Source organism: Acyrthosiphon pisum, chromosome A3 (assembly GCF_005508785.2).
Source record: "Acyrthosiphon pisum isolate AL4f chromosome A3, pea_aphid_22Mar2018_4r6ur, whole genome shotgun sequence".
Classification (NCBI taxonomy): domain Eukaryota; kingdom Metazoa; phylum Arthropoda; class Insecta; order Hemiptera; family Aphididae; genus Acyrthosiphon; species Acyrthosiphon pisum.
Window position 1 is genome coordinate 31,432,571 of NC_042496.1, and position 20,432 is coordinate 31,453,002.

Sequence of the window (20,432 nt, forward strand, 5' to 3'; positions counted from 1 at the left end):
CCTTATTTTAGTTGTTGAATAATACATTATGTTGGTAGTTTAGTACTACAAAAAAGAATAATATATTATTTTATTTGTTACTTATCAAAACTTAGCAGAAATTAAGTAATGTAATATTTATTAATCATTAAATTCATAAAATATACATTTGATCATAAAAGTATAAATAAATAGGCGCTACACAAGGACATAAATAATAAAAGATTTAGACAAATAGTAATTTTTATGTGTATTGTTATTAATTATTAAGTAAAAAAAAAAAATTTCCAACAAAAAATTATTCGCACAAAGAGCAAACTTATTAATTATTAAGCTTGAAATAGTGCTTAAATTAATTTTACTTTTGATCCAATTAGATTATTAGGATGTTAGTTTTATTATATGTGCAGTCTTTCCTCTGGATCTGAAAACAAATTAATTCTTTAAATAAGAATAATAATTAATTTGTAGTATAAATTGTTACTTACCGGAGAAATTAATATGTAAAAACTTTTAATATCCTCTAGTATTGACCTAAAAAAATTTAATTTTCAAGTAAATAATATATGCTTAAAATTTATTTTACACTTCCACTATTAATTGAGTTTTATTTGTGTACACAAATAAATTATTACTTACAATATCATCAATTTTCAAAATGCTGCGTACGGTTTCTGAAGCCAAAGTAATAGCACTAATGGATACCAACAAGGGTTGTACAACATTTTCTTCTAGAATATTAGTTATTGCTCCCTGCAAAATACATTTGAAAAATAATTGGTTTAGGTATATTACACAGATATTTATAATTTTTAACAATTACCTTTCTGACATTAATACCCGCAGTAACTTCGCCTTGAGAATGTCTATTACGCAACTCAGTAACTGTGGTGATGGGGTTAAGACCAGCATTTTCAGCTAATGTCAAAGGTATAACTTCTAAAGCTTGGGCAAAAGCTCTGTAACAGTATGCATCGACTCCAGTAACTAATCTTGCAAGTTCAGCTAATTTTAAACTGATTTCGATTTCAGGTGCACCACCTCCAGCTAACAATGCTCTAAAATGATCCAAAGATTAATTTAAAAATATAAAATTTATAATACTCTTCAATAACTTACCTGTGTTTCACCAAACATCTGATAACACACAATGCATCATGAATTGATCGTTCAGCTTCTTCCAAGACCAATTTATTAGAACCTCGCACTATGATACTAACTGTTCTACCTGGGTTGTTGATGCCAGTGATTTGTACAAAATGACTGTTACCAGTCATGACATCTTCCACCAAGTCTGCTGATACAAGGTTTTCAGCAACAAAGTGATCAAGACTTGCAATTGGTCTACAATTCAATGTCTGGAATATAATTTTAGCAAATTATTTTCAAATTGAGATTTATTTTTAAATTTCAAAAATATACCTTGCAGACATAATCAATGTCCTCTCGCTCTATATTATTGATAACCATACATTTTATTTTGTCTAAGAAATGTATAGCCAATTCAGACAATGCATCACGCAATATTGACTTTTGAATCAATAAGACATTACAACCAGCTTTTTTAATTTGTTTAACAATATTCAAAATATAAGCTCGTTCTTCACGTAATACGCGATCCATGGCAGTGTAATCGGAAACCACCACATTATAATCCATCTAAAACAAAAATAAAATTAGCTACTAAAACATTGTTTAAAATAATCATTTAATAACGTACAAATATAATCTCATGACGTAAAATAATATTATTAATTGCTCATTTAATAATTAAAAGCAGTAGCATAGTATGTTCATAGTAATTCGGGGGTATGGTGAGTCAACCCCCCTCCCTCTCCGCCGATTGAATTGTTTGTAATTATCAATCAGCATTTTTTTAATAACAGAAAGCCGGAAATTATACGACTTGATAAAAACTGTTTTCCTAGATTTTTTAAGGCTTTAATTTTTAAAAAAAAAACGAGAACGGGTCCTTAGCAGTCAGCAATATTTAGAAAATTGAAATTTTTATTTTCTAAATCAGTAATTACAGAGGATGACACTATTAATAGTTTACTTCGTTATAAAAAATTTAGAATATAAATTACTATTGACTCCACAATGGTGTTAGTATACAAATTAGGAGAAGTAAAACTCCTTGTTTTCCTTATTCCCACTGACTTCGCCTGTACGCACTTGACAATTTAAGAGTTTACTGATTTAGAAATCAAAATACTGCCAACTGCTAAGAATATGTATAATACCTATAGTAACTTTTTTTGTACAGTCGTCCATTGGTATGCTACCGCCTACCTCTAATCGTTATCTCAAGTACCTGTGGGTGGTAGGCCTATATTGTTATTATAAGTCAGTGGTGTCATTTTAATGTTAAATAGAGGAGGGCAAAAGTTTTGACCAGGCCAAATGGTTAACTTAAAAAACAGCCAGTCGCAAGCATATATTATGTTCCTTTTCCTTCATATAACACATAAATATTACATACTACATACGTGTGTATAAATATAAATATATTCCAACTATTAATTAGTTCTATCATTGAGATAATAATTTCTTCAATATAATATTTTCCTTTTAATATAGAAATGTTTTTGCGCTAATATAATATAATACCTAATTTAATTGAAAATCACTGGGCACCGGCATTGGGCTGCTTTTAAAATCAAACAGGGACCACCATGTCTCACCAATAAATAACAGCACCGATTACAGTCAACGGGTTGTTGTACTGCAAAAAAGCTGTGCGAGAAAATAAAATTCTAATTTAGAATTATATATTATTTTCTTAAATATTATTATCTATTCGACGATACAAATTCAAAACTTACTACTCAATACAATATTTATACTTCAGAAGGTTAAGTATTTTTTTATTAAATATGATTTACTGCTAAACTATAAGATATTTATTATATTTACTTAATTTTTTGAATCGTTGAAAGACACTGATTAATAGATTTTAATAAGAATTGTTTTTTTTTATGTTTTATGTTATTAAATATTTAACAAATTTGAATTATTTTAGCGTACATTGCCTAAAGTACAGGCAAACCAGGAATTTTTATAGATACTTCACAAAGTTTGTTTCAAGAAATTACGGGTCGACATTTTTTCACTTGGCATTAATTAAATTTCAGTCAGCAAATACTTAATCTCAATTCTCCTCTCACATCAAAATTGTATAACACAGGCCCTGAGTTATTACACTTAAGTAATAACTCCAAAAATATTTAACAACTTTAACGAAATAAACCCTCAACTAAAATAATTCTTCTAACAAAATCTAAGTCAATACCCTGATTACACTTAGAAATCAAATAAATATTATCAGAGTAAATACAATTTCCAATCAGAAATATATTACTTTTAGTTTTGTCGAATCATAACATAGAACCTTATCATTTAATTATCATGACGTCGTGTCATTAATAATTTATGATAAATATTACATAAGTTAAAATTAAAATCATCGATATCTGAATTTATAAATTTATTATCATTGTAGTAATTGACTAAAAAAAAAATGGTTTATCACTTGTTCATTGTATATTAAAATCTTTGTTTTACTAACTAAAAATTATATATTATAATCAAATTCATCTATACCTACTAAAAAACATTTTAAAAATACAAAGATATAAAATTAAACATTTTTTACATTATTATAAAATAAAAAGAATAAAGTCGTACCATAGTTTGAAATATCACATAATTAACTACATTGTATATAATGTCATTATATTACACAATTATGTCAAATGTAAACGATTAATGCAATTACATTCAAAAATAAATAATATACAAATTATAGTAGATAATACATATTTTATTTAGTACAGAACAATTATTTATTCATAGGTAAAATTTGTTTCTCATTAGACATAAAACAATCTTTTAATATAATTTTTCTGACTAAAAATACCATAGACAATGTAAGTGTCAATAACGATGTCCACTTCAACAATATCTCACCGAGGTTTATGCTAATAGAAGTCTGTTGAAGAGATCTCTTTATGTCGTCAGGAAGTTTGTCAACTTTCACTTCTATCCATGCTACTGGCAGTATTATTCCCTGTTTGAAGTTTTTGAAATGCGATATCCCATCGACTTTCTTTAACAGGACATTCACTTGAAACCTGGACCGGCCTCCAAGGGACACTCCCAACTTTGAATGAACATCAACAAAGGTCTCGTGCAGCTCGGGATCTGGTGACAATCCAAGAATATCTCTTCTCAGCTCTGGGTCACCCAAATAGAAATGCGGGAATGACATCATTACCGGAGCGCCATTGCATGGCGATGAATTGAACACTCCCGATGGAGGAAAATTTTCTGAGGTATAATAACAGTCATTATCCGGGTTTGTGTTGGGTGTGTCAAACACATTTCTGGGTGCCTGGAAACGGAATGCAGTCACTCCGGGTACTGTTTCGATGTCTTCCTTGTAGACCAACGGAAACCGACGGCACAAGTCCATGTGGAACACGAACAGTTTCGACTTACGGCTCAACGTGGTCGGTGGAAACTGGGACCCGTCGCTGCCATCCAACCGGTTGCACTCATCTGTCTTCCACACGTCCAGTGCATCCAGCCCATTGTAGCGGGTAATGATTCCGAGCTCATTCAGGTTGCCGACTCCACTGTGGATCGTGATCTGGTTGGGTGACACGCCGCGCCGCCCGGTAATTATACCAAACTTTGAGAGGTGGGCATCCCTGTGCACAGTTGACGCCAGACTTTGGGCAAAAGTGTATATGCTGTCCTCGTAGCCCCAAAAGTAGTCATTAATTTTTAGGTCCAGAAACGGTTTTACCATAAACCCGTTCAATAACAACGACATGACCTTTTGGGTAAAGAAAAACGTGTCAGCGGTCTTTGATATGGCGCTGATTAGGGGCAAGTTTGGTACGGTTATGGTCAATCGTTCTGGGTCACCTTGCGACATCTCCGGCACGAACTCATTACTTCGCCGCTCCTGGTATGTGACCGTACCGTTGGCGTTGAACTCAACGTTAAGCCGTTCGACCGTCTCCCTATAGACAAACGGCCCTAGTTCTTGGACTATGGGTGTATCGCCGTATTTCAACACCCGATTGATGTTGGTATAGTTGAACGGATAAATCGACACGTATGGCTTGACGGGCGGGTTTTGCCACATGTTGTATGAAGCACTGCCCTGCGTTATAGTCACGAACTGTAAGATTTGGAACATGTAAAACTCCGTGAACCACATGATGATCGTGAATATTCCACTTAGGGCGATCAACACGACCAGAAACAGAAACCCCGAAGGTATCGAATTGCTGCTGGTTTCACAGAGTTCCTGTTTATTGGTTGACGAACGCTCGCGTTCTAGAGTCCCGATTTTTATAATACCACTGTTGCAGAATTTCAATTTTTCGAGTAATTTTATAGCTGACCATCCGCCACTCGGAGCGTTTACTTTCATATCGTTCGATTTATCACACGTTCCTGGCAACATTTTGAACAATCGTAATTTCCTACAACGTATAGCTTTGTACTCGGAAAGATATATTTCACGTAAAACACAACACTGTAAAACTTTCTCGGATGCCCGGAATATTGCAATTTGTAGTGTTAATTCATTTTTAGTATTAAAACATGTTTAATGGGACTTCGCTTCTTTTCAACAATACTAGCAGTTGTGTTTCAATAAATAATAAATGTATACTGTGGTTAATTATCATTTATCACTAATATTATTTTTTTATTTCCTACGTGCTAGATAGATAAATAGACATTGGACGTAATGATAAACATGTACAGCTCAAAGACGAATGGTTCGTTTCGGAACAGCTCTCAATAAAAACAATGTAGAATAATAGTTACAACAAAAGATTGAAATTAAAATCATATTCGAGATCAAAGGGTATCGAGCGTATAATAATATATTATAAGTTTTTAGTAAATATTCACACCTTGTGATGTATTTCTGTGTAATTCTATGACCAATAACTTAAATTAATATCGAGCAAACATATTTAAATGGATAATGATTAATGATTAATAAACATAACCTATACGTTACAGTACACAGTTTAAATACGAGTAAATGTGAATAATGTTAATAACTTAAAATTATAATTTATTTATAAACCTAATAAATCAAAAATAGAAATAATTCTATATAAAATACATAGGAAATATAAAATATATTTAATTATTTACAAATAATCAATTTAAGTTATATTCAGAACAATATTACATTTCGATTCTGAGCGGAGCGAGGAAGCTAGTGGTGATTTTACAATGGTGTTTATTATTTTTTTTTTATCCTGTACACAAAATTTCTACCTGAAGGAGTGCTTTGATTTCAACATATAGTATCTTATCTTTTAGCAAATTGGATCAAGATGGTACTTTAGACAGGTTATTTATCGATTTTCTCAGCAAGTATTTCATGTCACGGAAAAAACACCGACAAATTAAAAAAAACCATATAATTTATAATCATAAATTGCATATGTGTAAATTCATCATGTGCATCAAAAATATAATTAATTTACAATAAAACAAATTTAAAAGTTCATTGATCTAAAACTTATATTTGATACATTGCCATCAATACTATTTCTATATATTTTTCAGTCAAGTCGTTAAGAGGACTTTATACCAACATGTGTTGTCTCCGTCTAACTAACGCATAATATAGAAAATATAATATTCAGGAGAAACAGTCATATTCCTGATCTACTTTTTTCAATATTAAAATATAATTGTCAAGATTTTAAAATGCCCAAACCTTGCTTTAAGATTAAAATATGAGAAAACCCTCTTGAAATTCCCTAAACCAGAGATTCCCAAAGTTGTCGATTCTGACCAGCAAGGGGTCCATATTAACGAAAAAAATTTAGGAGAATAAGATAATCTTTGTGTTAGTCGTAAATGATTATTAGAGGGATTATCAGTGAGTGCGGTTTTATGTGTAAAATATAAAATTAAAATTTTGAAGAAATTGGAACTCGGCAACAATAGATTTTCATATCGCACCGACTATGTTCCATAGCACACTACGCCCATGCATAAGTCAACGAAAGCACTCTCGAAAAATATTTTTATACATTCGCGACAATGAATAATGCTAGTATTACAATGAATAATAAAACTTATTAATTGGAGAAAAATTAACAAACTTATAGATTACAATTTCAAGTTTGAAAAATTATTTGAATTCGTCAGCCTCTTTTAAATTATTTGTAGGAAACAGATTTTGGACGTTTGGATAGTTTACGTATTACGGTTCCAAATGACTTTACTTAATTTCTCAAAATTGACTTGCACTTAAAGTGCTAACAAGACAAAAAAAAAATAGAAAAGTGTTTAATATAGAACATAGAAAAGAGGCTAACGAATTCAAATTAGTATACAAAATTAAAATTGGACTACTAGAAGTATGTTTTTTACGCCAACTTATATGTCTAAATGCATGAAAAATCCAATCGTTTAGAGCAGCTTAAAGTCAAAAACACGTGCATCCTAATTATTACGAAAAACACGAATGCGACCATGCGATTAACAACATTTCTCGTTGTTTAAATAACTAAAAAAGATGGACAAGTGGGTACCGCTCTGCTGAACAGTAGTTGTCAAGAATGTCTTTGTAATGTATTGTGTTTCAATGATAAATCGTTGTATACGAAAAACGATCCTGAGCGGAGACTTTGTGTTATACTCAGGGGCGTAGCGTGCATGTAAGCACTGTAAGCACTGCTTACACTTGAAAAAAGGGAAAAATAAGTTAATATTAATGTTATTATAGTAACAAATTACAATTCAAATCAAATCTTTGACTATTTTTTTTTAAGTTTCTATAATAATAAAAATAATAAATAATATGTTTAGAATATAAAATAACAATTTTAATGAACACATCCATATTTTGGTCATCGTCGTCGGCCGTTGCGTATGATGGTGGAAAAACTGGAGAATCTATTTTTATTTTATTAACACTTGGTATTGACGCGGTGTGCCGTCGTGTAACATGTTCTGAAACGGCTTACGTGAACTAATAGACAGGGCTTACGTACAATATCGTAGAGGAGGCTCGTATTTATATATAATTTGTAAGCACTTAAGGAATTAATTATTATTATACAAAATAATAATAAATTGCACATTAGGAATTTAAATTTTCCTCTTAATAATTATCTTAAATACAAGCAAGATTAATCAGATACTAATTTCAAATCATACGATAGTAATAGTCATTAGGTGTTCTAAGGCTTTTTGTAATCATTATAAATTAAAATTGTATTTCTTTTTTACATAATTTCGGACTTCCAGAATAGTTGTGATACTAAATCACCTGTGAAGATGTCATATAGATGTCCTAAATTTAATTCATCATAGTCAGTTTATCGATATAAATTTACAATAAACAATAGAAATCAGATACAAATTTAAATAATTCAATAATAATCGGAATTGAGTGTTCTAAAGCTTATGTACCAACAAACAGAAAATATTAAACCTATTCACTGAAACGCAATCATGCTATGCCACCTATGTATGCTAGGTACATAAAATAAAATATATATATTTATTTTGGTTTTAAGATAATGCAAATAAAAATAATTTAAATTCAGGGGTTACCGGTAAATGACAATATTATTAAAAAATACAGGAGCGTAATAGTACGTCTACAGCAGTAGGTATGGGTTAATTTTTTTTTAAAAAGATGCTATATTTAAATTTATTTTAATCAATGTTTAATGATATAATAGTCAGATCAAATTTAAATTAGAATCATAATTTTCATATGTCCCTATCTAGCATAATGTCATCATTAATCCCAATCATGATAGGTTACATCAACTCATTAAGTTTTTAATTTTTAAAGTTAGATATTTAATACTCAGATATAAAGCACAAATCATTCGACTTATGTCGTAATTAGGTGTCCTAAGGCTTTTTGTCATCATAATAAATTTAAATTATTAATACCTTTGATATAATATCAGACTTTCAGAATAATTTTTATACTCAATCACCTTAGAAGATGTCGTACAGGTGTCCTAAGTTCAATTCATCATAGTCATTTTAACAATATTAATTTTCAATAATCAATACAAATCAGAAATAAACTTAAATCAAACTAAGGTAAACTTAATTATGTTTCCTCAGGCCTATGTTGTATTATAAAGAAATTAATTGGTTGTCATATATGAAATTAATTAATTTCACTTACAAAGAGATGGTCTAAATCATGATAATATAATCAATGTTTAATGATGTAATAGTCAGATCAAATTTAAATTAGAATCATAATTTTCATATGTCCCTATCTAGCATAATGTCATCATTAATCCCAATCATGATAGGTTACATCAACTCATTAAGTTTTTAATTTTTAAAGTTAGATATTTAATACTCAGATAAAAAGCACAAATCATTCGACTTATGTCGTAATTAGGTGTCCTAAGGCTTTTTGTCATCATAATAAATTTAAATTATTAATACCTTTGATATAATATCAGACTTTCAGAATAATTTTTATACTCAATCACCTTAGAGGATGTCGTACAGGTGTCCTAAGTTCAATTCATCATAGTCATTTTAACAATATTAATTTTCAATAATCAATACAAATCAGAAATAAACTTAAATCAAACTAAGGTAAACGTAATTATGTTTCCTCAGGCCTATGTTGTATTATAAAGAAATTAATTGGTTGTCATATATGAAATTAATTAATTTCACTTACAAAGAGATGGTCTAAATCATGATAATATAATCAATGTTTAATGATGTAATAGTCAGATCAAATTTAAATTAGAATCATAATTTTCATATGTCCCTATCTAGCATAATGTCATCATTAATCCCAATCATGATGGGTTACATCAACTCCTTAAGTTTTTAATTTTTAAAGTTAGATATTTAATACTCAGATATAAAGCACAAATCATTCGACTTATGTCGTAATTAGGTGTCCTAAGGCTTTTTGTCATCATAATAAATTTAAATTATTAATACCTTTGATATAATATCAGACTTTCAGAATAATTTTTATACTCAATCACCTTAGAGGATGTCGTACAGGTGTCCTAAGTTCAATTCATCATAGTCATTTTAACAATATTAATTTTCAATAATCAATACAAATCAGAAATAAACTTAAATCAAACTAAGGTAAACGTAATTATGTTTCCTCAGGCCTATGTTGTATTATAAAGAAATTAATTGGTTGTCATATATGAAATTAATTAATTTCACTTACAAAGAGATGGTCTAAATCATGATAATATAATCAATGTTTAATGATGTAATAGTCAGATCAAATTTAAATTAGAATCATAATTTTCATATGTCCCTATCTAGCATAATGTCATCATTAATCCCAATCATGATGGGTTACATCAACTCCTTAAGTTTTTAATTTTTAAAGTTAGATATTTAATACTCAGATATAAAGCACAAATCATTCGACTTATGTCGTAATTAGGTGTCCTAAGGCTTTTTGTCATCATAATAAATTTAAATTATTAATACCTTTGATATAATATCAGACTTTCAGAATAATTTTTATACTCAATCACCTTAGAGGATGTCGTACAGGTGTCCTAAGTTCAATTCATCATAGTCATTTTAACAATATTAATTTTCAATAATCAATACAAATCAGAAATAAACTTAAATCAAACTAAGGTAAACGTAATTATGTTTCCTCAGGCCTATGTTGTATTATAAAGAAATTAATTGGTTGTCATATATGAAATTAATTAATTTCACTTACAAAGAGATGGTCTAAATCATGATAATATAATCAATGTTTAATGATGTAATAGTCAGATCAAATTTAAATTAGAATCATAATTTTCATATGTCCCTATCTAGCATAATGTCATCATTAATCCCAATCATGATGGGTTACATCAACTCCTTAAGTTTTTAATTTTTAAAGTTAGATATTTAATACTCAGATATAAAGCACAAATCATTCGACTTATGTCGTAATTAGGTGTCCTAAGGCTTTTTGTCATCATAATAAATTTAAATTATTAATACCTTTGATATAATATCAGACTTTCAGAATAATTTTTATACTCCTTATTATAAAACTTAAAATATTTAATACTCAGATAAAAAGCACAAATCATTCGACTTATGCCGTAATTAGGTGTCCTAAGGCTTTTTGTCATCATTATAAATTAAAATTATCTTTATTTAACACAATATTACATAATTTATTGATAACTATAGTCTGTATTTGCACATTTATTTTTTTTTTAAGTACATTATAAATTAATTATTAATATAATTTATTTCTAATGAATAATATAAATCATTCCACATTATTTCAAATGAAGTATTATGATCTGTAGGCGAGACACAATTTTATAATTCACAAACAATATTGATTATATGGACTAGAAACTTGTCTGCATTATGCATATTATTATTTATTTCTAATACCTATATATATACTGTAATTTTGAAGATTGAAAGGTTTGTATAAATTCTACAGTATTTCTTATTGATTTAATAAATAACAGTTATGTATGATAATATTGATGTTATATAAAATAATAAATAATATTATAGCCTATTTGTGTTATTTGTATCTTTCATTGCTACATCAGTGCAAGTATACCCGTCGTGGAATAAAATCATGACTGGGCATAGGACCGTTTAGAGTCTGTTTCGTGCAGCTAGTTTTTATTGGTTCCCTGAAACATCTGTTAACGATTATACAGTGCTGTTGCAAATAACAACTGCATTGTTTTATAAACACGTACACGTCTGTGGTTGTGTGAGCTGCTTGTATGCAAAACTGGGAGTGGTCGCAAGGACAAGCGGTGTGGTGGAGGAAGTTGTTTTGACTGCGCGACCAGTCATGATCTTACTCCGCAGCGGGTATTAATGCATATCAAATCCTCAAAAAGGAGATGGGAAAATGGAAGGTAGAAGAGGCCAAAAACGTCCAAGAATTTCATTTGTCAAATGATTTCCAATGCTAGTTTTTATGCTACACCAAACTGAAGAGGACCTAACTGGGAACAGGGAAGAGTAGAGAGTATATGTCCAACTGCAAAACCAACCCTAAGGGTTGAATAATACCATGAGAGAGAGATCAGTACAAGACCGATTGGATTCTATATTAAAATTGAGGAATGAGGTAAAGTTACACAAAATAAAATGATTACTATATTAAATGAACAATATATAACATTAAAAAGTTTTAACAAAAGTTTTGATGACCTATGAATTGACCTTTTACTGAAATAACTAAGCTAACTGCCAAAAACTCTCTTTTAAAAAAAAAAAATTTCTGAACTTGAAAATTAATTATTACTGATTGAAAAAAATTCTACTTAGTTTTCAATGTTTGAGTTAAGTATATTTAATGAATGAGCCAATAGACAGTCGAGAGTTCATTATATAATCTTATATAATTGACCAGAAGATTTACACAAAACCCTACATCTGATGGCGATTGCTTGAAACTTATCTTCAATGAAATGAATATTAATTTAAACCATTTGGGTAAACCTTCACAAATAACCCGCCAGTTGAAAATAACTATTACGGTTACAATATCAATATATCTGATAATACGTTAGAAATTATTATTGTGTTGATAAAATCTGACTACAAAAACGTAATTATAAGCTCTGTTTATATTCCTAATAAAGCATCTTTAGAAGTATATTCAAAATATTTCAACGTAATAAATGACATATATTATAATTACCCCAACCCAGATTTAATTTTACTTGGCGATTTTAATATTCCCTCTGCCATTTCAGCAAATACAAAAAATGTCTTTACTGAAAACATTTCTTTCTTCCATTCAATAATATTCCTAACTCAAAAAATGATATTCTTGATTATGTTATATATCAAATATAAATAAATATATTATGTTATTATATCCAACAAAAATTGTATAAATGTAATTTTAATTAAATTTCCTGTAGTGAATGTCAACTTATATCAAACACCACTAGAAAAAAAGTTTTGATCATTTACTTAAAAATGTAAAGATCTAAACTATAATAAAATTGTGTATGATTGGGAATAAGCAAATTACTACCTAATACACCCCACTCAGGAGTAGATAAATTGGTTTGATATATTTTTAGAAAATATCTCAATGCAACATTGACACATTTCTCTATTGGATATATTTGAAGAATTAGAAATTTTAAATATTAAATGTCTCCTAAATTTCTTTATAATTGCCGTTTCATATTATCATATCCATTCACTACTTATTCAAACAACAATTGTTATCCTCGGGAAGTTTCCTGAGAAAAGACGGGAAATTTAAGTCTTATTTTAAAATAGTTTATAGTTCCGCATTATTCAAAAAAAGAGATTGTTCATTCATTTTAAATTATTGACCCATTTAAAAAATATCAATCACACATAAGATATTCACAAAAATAATTAATGACAAGCTATACCCATTAATAAAAAACATTATTACAAATGAACAACATGGTTTTCTTACAGGATGATCATCCATAACTAATTTAGCCACTTTCAAATAAACAATTTTTGAATCTTTTAATATAAATGCACAAACAGATGTGATATATATTAATTTTGAAAAACATTTTGATCTATCTGATCATAACTTATTGATATCAAAGTTAAAATGTTATAGTATAAAAAATCCCTTATTATCATGGTTTTCTTCATTTCTAACAGAAAGATTTTAAATTGTAAAATATAATGATTTTTTCTCAAATCCGATATCGATAACATGCGGGGTACCCCACAAGGAGATTATATTGCTCCACTATTATTTCTACTATACATCAACATTTCATTTGTATTAAAACATACTAATATTCTACTTTTTACCAATGAAGCTAAAATCTATAGAACTATTTTTGCTCCGTTTATGAAGCTTTGGAACTACAATCAGATTTAGAAGTATTTTGCGATTGGCGCTCAAATAACAGCATGGAATTAAATATAAATAAATGTTCAATTATTTCATTCTCTCACAAAAAAACTATTTTTGATTTTAATTACAAAATATAAGTTTAATAAATGATTTATGTGTATTTTTTGATACAAAAATGAATTTCTAGGAACATATCAATATAAAGCATCCTTGAAATTAGGTCTCTTGAAATGGAGTTGTTTAAATTTTAATTATCATTTCGCCATAAAAAAACATCTATTTTTCAATTATATGTTTTCAGCTATACTCTCCTAGTCCCTTAATTTTAAATTTCTTGATTCCATTCAAAACCATGTTTTTCAATTTGTATGCTTCAAATGCAATGTTGAATATCCTAACTATTCTGGTTACGAAGGAATGCCTGGATTTTTTAATATTCCTACTTTAAGGAATCGTAGAAAATATTCATCTTTTCTTTTTCTCTTTAAATTATTGAATAATAAAATTGAATGCCAAGAAGTTATAGAAAAACTGAATTTTAAAGCAAAAACTAATTTTACAAGAAATAATGATTTATTTACTTTAAAAATATACGTAGTAACTACTCATTTTCTTCCCCGATAAATTCATTGATGTCAAATGCCAGTTTAATAAAATTAAATTTGTTTTTTTGCAATATAAATGATATTAAAACAGCATTTAATGTATAATTATTGATTATGTATTTCTATAAATTATTTTCTTTTTCCCTTTTTCTCACATACTGTATTTTAAGTTGTATTAATATAAGTTATTACTTTGTATATTATTTGTATAAACATTTTAATTGTTCACTGTTAATTCACTTTAATTTGTAATTAATCACTTATAATTTAATATTTTGTCAACTCTTATAGTACTATATTTATATTATAAATAATATGTAATCACTAAATGTAATGATTCGTCACAGGTTTGTTATACTGCAATATTATATATTATTACTATTGTAAATGGATTTACTCCGTAAATAAATAAATAAAAATTGAGTATACTATGTTACTTACATCAGTTTTTGGAGGAGATATACAAAATTGGATAAGTCCTATTTTAGCTTTCTCAATTTTCCTTGGGCCATTTACATTTGAAGATTTTTGTGTAAACACTAGGCCATCAATTAACTTAGTATCTTCAACAGTTCCTCCTAGTTTTTTGATAACTTTTATATCCTATATAAAAAAAAATTATGAACCCAAGTTTATTTATTTATAAATTATAGTTATTTATACCTTCAGATCAACATTGGTATCTTTTGCAGGATCGACAACTTTTAGAACTGCATCAACAGCTAAAGGAGCTAATAATGATGATTGTTGTGAAACCACCTTAGAATTCAAAGCAGTTGAAGCACTTTTAACTAAACTTTCTCGATCAGTTAGTAGTATTGGAGTAGCCATATTTTTTATAATCTCAATAGATTTGGCAGCAGCTTTTTGGAATCCATCTGAAATTCCAGTAGGATGGATACCCTTTTGCAAAAGTTTTTCTGAAGCTTCCAACAGGGCTCCAGCAATAACAACCACACTAGTTGTACCATCTCCTGCTTCGACATCTTGAGCATTTGACAATTCAACTAACTAACCATTAAAAAAAATTCATAATACCATGAGATAAACATATAATATATTGTTTTAACTTAAAAGATTATAGATACCTAAAAATGAATAGGAATTCATAAATATATGATATCTATCAGAGCTAATAATAATGTATTCATTAAATTTCCCAAAAATATTAAATTTAATATTTAAGTTGTTCTTTAACAATGGAAAAATTGGGTGTATTCATAAAAATATATTGATATTTTCTGAAATTTGAATTAAACAAAAATAAAATAACTATATTACAGTTAATTGTAATATTTGAAGACTATTTGGATTCATGTGAGTAGGAAAACTAGTAAGTAAGACTAAATACCAACCAAACTTAACCCAAGAAAAAATTAGGGAATAGTTTACCCTTAGATCATATACCATGGATAGATCTACTGCATTACATATTACATGTACTAGGTGTTGGAGACATCAATAAGACGAGTCGCAAGGTGATTGATTTCTATTGTACATGTAATGTCAATTCTGTCAGTCCTCGTCGCATATTTATCACTAAATTAACGATGATAACAGTTCTACCAATCGTGCGCGTGAATGTGTGATATCAATTGTGCACATGCGCATTTGCAGATATTCATCTTAGTTATGTTGGCTTCAAATATTAAGCCAGTAGCTATATCCATAGTATATGATCTAAGTGTTTACCTATTAAATGATTTACCACTTAATTTCAGTGTAGGTTAATTGTTCACAAAAGATGTTAGTAAAACATAAAATCAAATACTTTAAAGATGATTTAATTACCTACAAATAAATGATTTATTACAAAAACATTTTTAAATGTATTTATACAAACAAACTTAATTAATTATTACCATTTTTGCTGCTGGGTGTATCACATTCATTTGTTTCAAAATTGTAGCACCATCATTTGTTATAGCTACTTCACCATTTGCCGATTGGATCTAAATATACAATTATCGAAATAAAGATATTACAATATAAAGAGATATGTAAAAAATATAGGTATTTATGATAATAAAGTTCAAGTCTTAATAAAACTGTATTTATAATTATTAAATAATGTTAACACAAATTTACCATTTTATCCATTCCCTTTGGACCCAAACTTGTACGGATAGCATCAGCAACAGCTAGAAATAAAAATAATATATTTATTATTAGTTAACAATAAGTATGTTGCATATTTAGGAATGGATAGGAGTTAAAACTTTTCCCTGAATTTATTTCTATACAAATTTTAAGATTGACCCTCGGATTGCCCTATGTTTTTCATCCATAACGTCTCAGTTGTAGATTAGGCCTACATAGATAATAGAAAATAATTACCTAATACATTATAGTCAGTACTAAGAATAGTTTATTAGTAAACACATAGAATCTCTCGTTGAATCTTAAATTGTTTCCTGTGAAAATTGAAGATGAGCAGAGTGTGCATATTTTCCATCATATTTTGTTACAACATTTGGACCAAATTTAAGTTTTTACATTTTGCGATGACAAAATGGCAAGGGCCGGTCAAAATATAGATTTCACGGGCCAAATAGTTGTCCCAGTCCGCCCCTATCTGTTTACGTTAAGCATGTATGTATATTTCCATTAAAATTCAATAGGTTCAATATCCATAAAAAAATTAGCTTCTTCTCTGGTGTTTTTTAATATGTATTGATACACCACTAATATATTGCCCAGACGGCTTGTACGTTAATCGGGACTTATTAATGAATACAACCACATAGAAGTTTTTAAAACAATAAAATGACAAATTTTGTTCTACATAAACAAAGAACCAAATCAACTCGATTCAAATAGTTAAATAATGTATAGGTAGGTAGGTAGGTACGATTTTAACTGAAAAAACACGAAACTGAGCTATGGGCAAGTAGAAAACAGTAGGTATAGTTTTTTATTTTTTTTATTACCGGTGTGGATTGAAAAGGATTCTTAGGGAAAGGTTAAAAGGTATTCTTGGATAAAAATAAGTGTCGTATGTTTCGCTCAAACCTTTAGCAGCTGAGATGTTGCTTTTTCTTATTTCAGCTGGTTTGCTCTTGTCTTTATAGGCATTAGTCGCCTGTTTGGAATCGCCAGATCCCGAAAACGCAACCATGGTGAAGTATCGGAGCGATTCTCGACGGATTGAAATGGATGAAAAGTTAAAAGTAAAAAACCGTGAGAACGCAAGTATTCAGTCTTTCAGTCGGTATACTGTACAGGGCGGCCTGCGAACATATTATTACCATAACTATATCATAGCAACAACAAAAAAGATTGTATTAGATAGCCAAAGTGAGCAACGAGTGTGGGATATGATATGGTTACGGTTTTACGGATGATAGCTGGAAGTTAGCTACAAAAAATTTTAGTGTGCTAATAAGTCGCTAGATGTCACCGTATAAACATGATTCAATAAAAATTAATATTAAATAATAATATAGGTGGGTAATAATATTACCGAGTAACTTCCGTAATAATATCACAGAATAATTAATATTTATAAATGAATATTATTTAAATGTAAAGCCTATGAGATTCCCTAGATAATATTTTTACCTTTAGATTTTATAAGAGGTCAATTCACTCTAATTTTTAAACTAACGGAGCTAAACGTGATCGGCTGAGCGTAAGATTTGTTATGCTACGCACTTGTAAGACGGAGTTACGTCCTCTTAATATTTATATTAACAATTAACATACTTTTCTAATAATAACTAATTACTGATGACAATAATATTATTATTATTGTATTTCATATATAATTATATTATTATATTCTGATGAACAGTGGCGTATTTTAGGTGATTTATCGGGGGTGTCCAACATTAATTATTGAACCCCCAAAACAACATTTTTAGAATCATTAATTTTACTATTATTTTATTTATTTTGAGTTCATAGTTGTAATATAAATTATATTGAATCGATATTTTTTTCCAATTATTTTATTTTATTGTCCTATAATGCCATTCGTCCCCAATGTGTAAATAATTATTTAATTTATTTGAATAAATAAGTACTTACGTTATTCAGTAATCACCTTATACAGCGATGAACAGTGGTACGTACAGCAGGACGGTAGACGAAAAAATTAACGACAAATTGAAAAATAATACCATAATAGTATAATAGTATAATCATTGATAAATGGTATTAGTTAAGTGTTTGAAAATTTCATAAAATTTAAAAAAAATTAAATATTTCAAATGTGTGAAATATTTCAGTAGGTAATTTTAATACATTTTGTTAAATTTTTAAATCAATTTTATATTTACATATAGATATCATAAATCACTTACATAATTGTATGGTACCTAAATGTATAACTACCTAACGTTTGATATTATACATTTAAAATGGTAATAAAAATTTTTAAATATTTTAATGTTTAAATGATACAAGTAGGTATACAATAGCATACATGTATATTGTACACCTACTGAATTCTTACATTAGAATTTAGAACACTGAACATTGTGTTAAAAATAAATAAATTGTGTTTTTATTTGTGTTAAAAAAAATTCAATGTTTCACGTTTTTGTGAAATATTTTACCATATAGAGAAATATTTCATACTTCAAACACTAGATATTATTAATAATAAAATGTATAATTCTCTAAACTGATGAACAGTAAACTAGATTAAAATATACTAAATACGTACACGATATTTTCGTTGTTATAGTATTTTCGCTGCGGCCTGCGAGTATTTTTACTATCGTAATGACCCGGTGAAATTCAAATAATTTCTGGATATTCTTAATAAATTGTAGATAAGTCTCTGTCATCGAATCTAATAAAATTAATTTCAGTTTTACCATTTATATAAAAATATCATTTATTTTATAATAAAATAAAAATATTATATTAATATACTATAAAATAAATGATAACACCAATGTCCATTATATTAGGACTTTTTTTTTAAGTCAGGGGGTGTCCAGACATCCCCCCCTCCCCCAAATATACCACTGATGAAGGCAAATGGCAATGCTTTTACAATTATAATGTGTGATGATGTCTTTTTTGTGTGTCTAACACGGCTTTAGATAGTATCTAAAACCGTGGTGTCTACTACTACAGTGTACAAAGTACACACGATAAAAAGTTGGAATTAAAAAATGTTTCGATTTTCAACATCACTACATCAGTATCTTTTTTAGTGTAAAAGTCTAGTTGGAATCTAGTTGGTACCTACTTGAAAGGAGTCAAAAATAAAAAATTTCCAGTAGTTTTCAAAAATGACGAGGAAAACAAAAAAAATATTAGGAAAAACGGAAATGCCCAAAAATCCAAGATATAAGTTTTTTGAAAATTTTATATTGATTTTAACCATGATTTTAATGCAAGAAGGCAGTATACCTCTATGCGGCTTTTATTGATGTTTTTTTTCAAGAAATATTAATTTTTAATATGTTTACTATTTTATAAATTCATAAAAAATAAATTAATATATTTTTAATTTGCTTTAATTATTTTGTTATTTCGGACACTTGATAGATTTTTATACTGCATGATACTATTATACTAAATCACATTATCATGACACATTGTGTTGCAAGTTTTTTTTTGAAAATTTTTTTGGAAATTCAAAATTCATAATTACGCCACTGAAATAACCTCAAGATATTCCAGTTCCTTTTTTATCAATCTAAAATTAATTTCTCACAAGTTACAACACTCATATAGGAAACAATGAGCCCTAATTGGGAAGTATTTATAACCGTTTCACTCATCAGATGATTCGTTTATGTGGTTTTTATGAATAAATTATCAGGTTTGTAGGGACAAGTATTATAATATACGTATTATTTTTTACTGGAAATAAAATTGTCATTTCGTCACCTATTCACCATCATACAAGATCTGTGCGTACTTCATTAACATTCTCTGGGAGAAGTGGAAAACTATAGTAGGTTCCCCACGATGTCGACTAGTCTATGAATTATGATATTGAAATAGCGAAT

The 20,432-nt window shown here is 28.5% G+C and overlaps 2 protein-coding genes across 2 annotated transcripts; both read right to left on the minus strand.

Annotated features, from left to right (window-relative positions):
• Positions 1-211: 211 nt before the first annotated feature.
• Positions 212-17,719, minus strand: LOC100162102 (T-complex protein 1 subunit delta). Its single transcript, XM_001948045.5, has 11 exons — positions 17,473-17,719; positions 16,549-16,601; positions 16,323-16,412; positions 15,124-15,471; positions 14,902-15,063; positions 1,402-1,638; positions 1,099-1,337; positions 803-1,037; positions 619-732; positions 468-513; positions 212-403 (listed from the first exon to the last, which is right to left on the minus strand). The coding sequence occupies exons 1-10, from the start codon at positions 17,576-17,578 to the stop codon at positions 493-495; spliced, it is 1,605 nt and encodes a 534-aa protein (XP_001948080.1). The 5' UTR covers positions 17,579-17,719; the 3' UTR covers positions 212-403; positions 468-492.
• LOC100160056 (lysosome membrane protein 2) lies at positions 3,504-5,855 on the minus strand. Its single transcript, XM_001948098.5, has one exon. It carries the CDS (start codon positions 5,456-5,458, stop codon positions 3,821-3,823), a length of 1,638 nt encoding a protein of 545 aa, XP_001948133.1. The 5' UTR covers positions 5,459-5,855; the 3' UTR covers positions 3,504-3,820.
• Positions 17,720-20,432: the final 2,713 nt, after the last annotated feature.